General features: G+C 29.5%; 1 protein-coding gene, 2 non-coding genes and 1 pseudogene across 5 annotated transcripts; 1 reads left to right on the top strand and 3 right to left on the bottom strand.

Moving 5' to 3' along the window:
• Positions 1–417: 417 nt before the first annotated feature.
• Positions 418–1092, bottom strand: LOC108562536 (annotated as a pseudogene).
• A 671-nt stretch (positions 1093–1763) lies between these two features.
• On the bottom strand, positions 1764–3463 carry LOC108562537 (ETS translocation variant 4-like; the record flags this gene model as incomplete). Of its 3 annotated transcripts, none has more annotated exon segments than XM_017920913.1 (3): positions 1764–1867; positions 3010–3163; positions 3224–3463. In XM_017920913.1, coding segments are annotated over 3 exon segments (334 nt in total), but the record flags the coding sequence as incomplete, so codon positions are not given.
• A 3290-nt stretch (positions 3464–6753) lies between these two features.
• Positions 6754–6825, top strand: Trnaq-uug. Its single transcript has one exon. It is a non-coding gene; the product is annotated as a tRNA-Gln (tRNA).
• Positions 6826–7721: 896 nt separating this feature from the next.
• On the bottom strand, positions 7722–7793 carry Trnaq-cug. The gene has a single exon. It is a non-coding gene; the product is annotated as a tRNA-Gln (tRNA).
• Between the last annotated feature and the right edge of the window lie 703 nt (positions 7794–8496).

The following is an 8496-nucleotide window of genomic DNA, read 5'->3' as shown; positions in this document are numbered from 1 at the left end:
ATATCATAGCAATTTGAACAAGCTATGTCACATAGTATAATAGTATAACATGATATAAATTATTATAACACAAGTAGAATAAATTGTAATTTCGTAATGCAAATTGACAACAAATAATGACAATAATAACAACTATAATATTAGCATGCAAGAACTTGCATATTGAAGACATGCATATCAAACAGATATATATAATAGTAGCTCCTATTTAAAAAAAAAACTAAAGTTTTTTTTATTGCAGTTGGACAATTTCAGGAAATACTGTTTATAATATTACCGCTTAATAATATGCTTTATAATTTATATTAGCTAATATTTAATAGATTTATTTTCTTGCAATGATAAAATATTGGGTGAAGTAACAAATTCTGAATGTTTTTTCTCTTTATTTCGACGATAAAATTAACAAAGTTAACCTCACATCCAAGCTCTCGGAGTTTCTGGGTCTGAGTCTTTAAAGATGTGGCCTGGCCTGGCGATGTCTTGATGGACCACAACACCCTTCCTGTTGGCGAATTCATAGTGGAGGATTCTCTTCCAATCCCACAAAACAAACTGCAAATCCTTCTTGGTCGTTAATCCGGGCTTGGCGATTGTTTTGGGCGGCTCACCTCGGTTGGACCACGATCTTGTTCGCCTGTTGTTGTTGTATGTGACTCATTATTCATCGCCAGTCACTATCCGCTTCAAACATTGATCGATCTCGTTACGTTTCAGCAAAGAATCGCAGGCAATGCGTCAATTCGTATGGCACCCATACATCGAGCTTCTTCTTGAGACCAGCCTTATGCAAATGTTCCAAACGGTTTTCTGGATAATCTTCAGTTCCTGGGCAGTGGAATAAGTACTCGCATGCCGGCCTGACGATTTCCATGATTTTATCAACATTTTCGACGATTAGCCTACCAGAGCATATCTCATCTTCGACGTCCATATTACCTGAACGGAAGCATTGGAACCAACCCTTGCTGTTGCATTCCATACTGTATTTTGTCCATAAACAACACATTTTTTGGCCGCCTGCTCTGCTTTTCTCCTTGTTCGTAGTGGTACTGAGGAATGTATAGATTTTTCTCTTTTTTTTGCTTCCATTTTAGAATGCTTTAACACACAACTGGATTCTCACTAAACACAAAACTGTCGAAGAACTTTTTTAAAAGTGTTATGTCGCCTTTAAGTCGCAGTATAGAATGACAAGATGCAACGTATACATCATGAGATCTAACGAAAAACGCTCAAAACTTTTTACTTCACCCAATATTATGCATATGGAAAAATAAACAGAATATTTCTGAATTATATCTAGTTACTGAAAGATGTAGAGTAAATTAATTATATATTTTTCAATATATTCATGAATCTATAAATTTATTTTTAAAAATATACAAAATTTATTGTACATACACATACATACTATTGAGCGCAGTCTTTACACCCATACTGTTTACATTTAAGCTTCAGAGCTATTGCATATTTATTACAATCTTAGATATAAAATATTTTTCGTTTTTTTTTTTAATTTTGTAGATAATTTATTATTAAATAAGAGTCAAAATGCTAATATCTAGATGGATTATAATATTGCATATAATACGGAGCTTTTATTAATGAGAGAGTGAGGGGTGTTGATGATCCGCGTAGGGTATAACCATTAAAGTTCATTTATATTAATTAGACTCGAAATGAATTTGCGGAGCTTTTGTTGGGGCCGAAGTCCCCGGTATGCGCAATCTGTGTACCCTGATTAGGTTTGATCGATTTACCTTGATATTCCCTGTCGTTGGGCTCCTCTTTGATTGGGATTTGCGCGACTGCCTGACTCACAGCCTGCTGTACCTGTCCATGGACCACACCGGGTGTCGTCGATCTACATCCATACACAATATTATTATTAACAAACTATTTATAAATAATATCAACATATATTTATATAAAATATTTATTTTTATTCTCTGTTTTTCTATTTATTACCTAAAATTCTGAAAACTAATATTTTGTTTAAAAGATCAAAAATTTTCACCAGACAAAAAAAAACTTAATTGTATATTGTTGTATTATGTATAGATGTTTCATTGTTAAACTGAATAACCGGTTTCTACCGACCAATATCTTTACCGAAATTTTGATAATAAATACCGATAATTTCAGTAATTTTCAGTAATTTGAAATCGAAAATTATCTCGTTAATCGTCAAATAACGAAGTTCTTCCATAGTACATCCTGAACAGATAAGTACAACAAATATCAGTATTTTGAGAAACAATTAACTTGTGTTTATAATCTGAAAAATTCTACAAAATGCATTTTACACTTTGGAACTTTTCTATTACTGAAAAACCAAAAATGCAACTAACGCAATAACTAAGAAATATTCTACTTATGGAGAAGTTGCACTGATCAACTTAAAAAAAACTGATTTTCGAATCTCAACTTTCCTACAAAATATTTTTTTGTATTTTAAGTCGAAGTTATTAAGTTGGAGAAAACTCGGTTTTCGAATTATATAAATTTCTTCAAAAAACTTGTCTAATGTTTGTCTAATTTTTACACAATTAATAACATCTTTCACTATTATCTGAAGATACTATAGCTGTCGTTGAAATAACAAAAAATTGAAGAAGTATGACTATTATCTGAAGATACTATAGCTGTCGTTGAAATAACAAAAAATTGAAGAAGTATGAGTCATTTAGATACGTATTGACTAATTTCAAAAGGTTTTTTGCCTGGTCTGATTAAGTATTAAATGAATTTTGTTTTCTTTAGTAAGTAAAATTGTACTGTTTTTTGTTAATGTATTAAACTTTTATTAAATGTTATGCAAACCCTAATTATGTTGCTGCTAAGAAAACAATTAAGTTACTTTAAATCAGGATTTTTCAACCGAATTTTTGGAAATAAAATTATTATTGGAAATGCAACTTATGAAACAAGCTACAATAGTCATAGATACTGAACGCGGTACTTGACAAGTAACTTTTAATATAAATGTAGATAATAATTGATTACCTGTTGTATAGATGATTGGGATAGAAACATCCACCGGAGGGTTGGTAGGGTGTAGTGTAGATGCCATCGAAAGTCTCCGGTATCTGGTATGGGCTGGACGGATAATGCGGCTGCGACTTGGTCAGGTTCTGCAGAGTTTCGGTCTTCAGTCCTGCTGCAAAATGAAAAATGTAACACGATGTGAATGCAGCAAAGAAAGTGCAGATGTTGTTACTACATAAGAGTGGTGCGGCGAGAGAGCACGTGGTCGTTCGTATACCCGCAATCAATGTTTCGTTTGAAAAAGTCATTTAAAAACCGTGGAATTGCAAGGAAAAGGGGAGCAGCTCTCGTCGTGCTGCACGCTGCGCTCAGAGATCACCTGTCAAAAGTTCTTCTTTCATCGGAGGGCCCCCTCCTCGTCCCACATCCATTTAGTATTTTGTGTACGTATAATATTCTCAACTTAACTCTCGCCCCAGGTGGGCCCCAGGCGCACCGCTCTCTTTTATATAAAGCTATATAAACCGACGCCACAAGCAGCTAAAAATTCTCAACAAGAAATACATCAAATCCAATTTGCGCGAAATTTTTAAAACGTCAACTATAAAATTAATTCTCTGTGTGCACTATACATTGAAAATTTTTATATAATGTCAACTTATTACATTGCAACTACAAAACAAAACTTTGTATAAATAAACTGAAAACAGACACAAAGCAATGTACAAATTTGTACAGTAAATTGTTTTTTCATGTAATTTGGACCCGCGCTTAGATTGAACCATTGTAACTTGATGTTTGTAGGTAACCAATAAAATTGTATAACTTGGTAACAAACACAGGTTGTCTAGTCATACTCTATGCTTATGTAATACTCCTTCTATCCAAAAATATGGTATATATTTGAAAGAAAATCTTATATTATCTAGAGTTTCAAAAGCAACTGTCAATATTCATTATATTGGTATTGTTTAAATAGATAACTAAATAACATAACATATGCAATTTAACTCAAACGCAACGACTGTCAATGCTTTTGAGTTAAATTGGAATTTGAACACCAAAAATTAGTTTTTTTTTTAAGAAAAATATATTATTCACCGCTGTAATTTCAAAAAGGAAACCTTAACACAAATAACATGAATTTACATAGAAGCCAAATTGAATCAATTTGGTAAAGAACAGTGTCATGGTATCTTGCAACTGCTATTACAGTATATGAAGAACAAATAAAAATTAGATCACGGTTCTACTGATGGTTGGAATATCCAATTTAAGTCACAACCACTACCGATTTGGGTCTTTAACTCTATTCAATCACTACAACATGAAGCTTGTAACTGATCAATTGATTGAATATATGAAAGATGCATTTAATAAATTAAAGAGAAATACTCTTGATAACGTTTTTATAACATTACAAACATGTATGGAATCAATTATGTTAACAGTAAGAGGAAATTCCAATAAATTTCCTCATATAAATAAGGTAAAATTTCGTCTAAAAGTTATATATGTTCAACAAGGCTTTATCTCACTTTAACTAAATTTGGATTACACTAAAATTATAGTTATATAGTGATAATAAAATGAATTTTGAATGAATTAATTTTATTTGATTTTTTTCGCAAACGTATATTTTTGGACAAAAAAAAATAATTAAATGTATACCATATTTTCAGACAGAAGTAAGTTTTATCAAAGAACGGCACGTTGATGCAGTCTTTATCATTCGGTTGTAGGAAATTAAATATTTAACTATAGAAAAGTACAAAAACTTAAACACACTTTAAGAAAATCATTGTAATTAGGATTAGACGAAATATTTTCAACTATTTCTCAAATATTGTTTAAATCAAACTCAATTCGCAAATTCGAATAATGTGAAAAAAAAATACGTTCCACTAGTGTTGAACATTCTTAAGATTTAAATGCCCGTTAATACTAATAAAAGAAAATAAAAAATCTTTAAAGGATTCTTTTATTAACTCTACATTTTCAATAAGTAAGATAAATAAGCAAAACTATACTGTTCTACTATTCACAAATAAATTTCTTATATATTTAGGAAGTTTTAGAACAATTACACAAATTGCAATGTTAATGTTTTCTTGAACTTAAAAAAAAAACTGAAGTATATTAATGTAAAACTAATATTGTTTGAATGACAATTAGCTTGAGAAATGCTAATTATCTTTTATTTTCACATTTCTTTAATAATAATGTATTACTCATTATATAGTGTTCCAGTAAGAAAAAAAGGATTGTATGGATCTCGAACATACGTGGTTCTAAAAGGACGGAACCACTTCCTGCACATCACGTGAAACAATGGTATTATTGTACGAGGCATTCCGTGGTCGATGAGAATTGGCTGCCTTTAAACTTCTTTTTCTGGGATTTCTTCAAGTCAAAAGTTAATGTTAACAAACCCAGGAGATTAAATGTTGTATCGCTTAAATCTGGTCCTAGTTATGCCAAATCCAGATTTCAAATTAAGTTAAATGAACGCAATTGCCGTGGAGCGAATTTATAAGATGTATTGTTCCATACATAATTCCTACTTGTCTACTTTAGAATTAAATCAGCATTTCGGAATTTTCTCAAAAAAAAGTGTTCTATTTGAATATTTAAATTGTCCATTATTTAAAATGTAACATAAACTTTATTAATAAAACTAAAATTTATAAATTGAACTTTGTGTATTAAAATCCATAGATATTTCTCAGGTTCTTCAATATGTAAGTACAGTAAATTCAATGCAGATTCATTTTTATTATATAATAAATTTATTCTTTATTGAATTTGTACTACTTTTTTAATCTACTGAAAAGACTATATGAAGAAAAGTAATAATAATTTTATTGTATTAAGTTTCTATTATTATTAATTATCTTAATCAAACCATATACAATATATAATATAGACAAGTTCATTAATAAAAATTATACAGTTTAAAAAATACAACAGATAAATTACTTCTTTTTTAACGTTATATTTTTTATAAAAAATAATATTATTTTAGTGTAAAGAAATAAAATATTAATATTTAAGCTCATAACGCGTAATATATCAAATTTTACAACAGTATACGAGACAGTACATTCCTATCTTAAAGTATAATCCCGTTTGTTAGTGTAACAATGAAATTTAACAGGGTGTAGTTTACAGTTAATATCCAAGTTTTGCGTGTTGTGACGAAGTGATATTTTCAATATTTTTTGCTGTAAACTCAGAGGTAAGTAAATTATTATATAATTACTACATGTACTAGATATGTTTACTATTGGTTACTGTTCTTTTGTTTAGTTGATTTTGAGTATTTACAGGGATTTTAGAGATTATTTGCTATGTTGCTAAGATCAAGAAAATGTTGGCTACTCTTGTTGGCTAATCTTTGAAAATAGCAAAGAGGCGCTAAATGAATCTTTTGTAATTTCGGACCTAGATAGCAGAATTTGTATGTAAAGCAGGAAAATGAACTAATATTAAGAAAAGAGGACTACCTTCATCATCTCTTCAAGAAGCCAAACAACTACCCTTCTTTCTGTATTCTGTGATTAGATTGCCATTTATCCAAGATATTGAATAATTTGTGAATGCCATACAATTCTATTTATGTTTTTATGAAAGAACACATTTAACAAGGTTAACTAAAAACAATAATATTCAATATTTCCTATATTTAAATTTTCATATTAAAGCAAATTGAAGTATAATACAATAAGTTAGTAACTGATCCAAAAGAAAAAAAAATATGAAGGTTCTATGGTGTAATGGTTAGCACTCTGGACTTTGAATCCAGCGATCCGAGTTCAAATCTCGGTAGAACCTAACTTATTGCTTCTGCAATAAATAATATTTTTCTCATCAATAAATCAAATAAATAATATGTTTATACATAATTATAACATATAATAGTTAAAAATGTAGTTTTTTAGTTTAAATTTGGATAATATTTACTTAATACTTGCCAAGTAACTTATGAATTACATTAATGGTTTGTTTCTATATATAAAGAATTTTTCAACAAAATCAATACCAATAATTTTAGTTATTTCAATTAAGAGTTAGAAGTTTTCCTCGCAAAAAACTATCGACCTCGATGTACTAATAACTAAAATAGGCGAAAGACCTATGGTCAATAGCCCTTTTTATTAGATAATTATTTATGATTATAATTATATAAATATCTTCTTTTTTTTTGTTGTAACTAAAATATTTTTTTATTGGAACAATTACGCAAATAATTAGACAAAAGAATAAATAGCCGCTTATTATCTAATTTTTTTTTTATTGTTTATTCTAAAATTTGTTAGATTCATCAATTACTAAAGTATTAATTAATATATTTTACATAAATTGTTTCTTTCATTTTTTCAAAAAAAAATCTGTTTGCAAAGAACGTAAGGCTCGCATTTTTTGTTTGTTGATTTTTCTTTGCTTAAAACAAGGGGTGTTGAACGCAAGGAGGGTTCAACATTTTTTTTTTGCAATTTTTTTTATTGAAACCCCATATTAAAATCTGATAATTTTTAAAATCACGAACAAACAACGCGATCATCGTGACGGGATTTGATTATTAAAAATCGTAACCGGAGGCGATCCCTCAGAGGGTTCCGAGAATTAAAAGGAGATGTGGACTATAATACTTTATACTATGTAGGCAAGTGCAAAAAAAAATAAGGGGTAGTATGAGGGTTGGAAAAAAGAAATAAAAAGTAATGCGCAGGTCCCACCGAGATTTGAACTCGGATCGCTGGATTCAGAGTCCAGAGTGCTAACCATTACACCATGGGACCTATATTTTTTATAATTTTATAGTAATATAAGAGGCACTCGATATATAATGTTTATATAAAATTTAAATTGTTGCTGCTCTGTTTCTAAGTTATTGTTAATTGTAATAAACTTGATGCAATTGCTTGGAAATATTGAACAATTTATTAATTGAACATAGTTAAATAAAATAAAAAATAAATATTTCTTTGGATTCCTATTAAAACACAATAAAATTAAGTTGTCTCTATTTTTTTAATAAATTTCAGCAAATTTTCAATGAAAAAGAGAAATTTGGTACTTTTTGAAAATAGTGAATTATAGTGATTTAGATTACTGAAATGGATCACTTTTCATATATTATATATTTAGTAACAATACTATTTTATAAACTTATTTCATGGTATTATGCTATACTATATATATTCTAGGTGTGCTGCGAAAAATATATTGATTCGGACGCCTTCGGCTTTCTTAAGTTGCTGAAGCAAAAAATAACTCAAACACTTGTGGGCCTTACAAATCTATGAAAATACGGACATCAGCAACAAAGCTCAACTAATTTCCTTTTTAAGAATGATTAAAGCTGATAAAATTATAAGCCAGTTTTTCTGTTGTGAATTGAAGGAGAGATCAACAGGAGAAGATGTCTTTAAGCTTGTAAACCAAAACGTCATCTTGAGAGGGATGCAGTGGCAAACTTGTGTTAGATTTTTCATTGATAGC

Source organism: Nicrophorus vespilloides, unplaced genomic scaffold (genome assembly GCF_001412225.1).
Source record: "Nicrophorus vespilloides isolate i.1.1-1 unplaced genomic scaffold, Nicve_v1.0, whole genome shotgun sequence".
NCBI lineage: Eukaryota > Metazoa > Arthropoda > Insecta > Coleoptera > Silphidae > Nicrophorus > Nicrophorus vespilloides.
The sequence above is the reverse complement of the archived record's forward strand: the minus strand, read 5'-3'. Positions and strand labels throughout refer to the sequence as shown.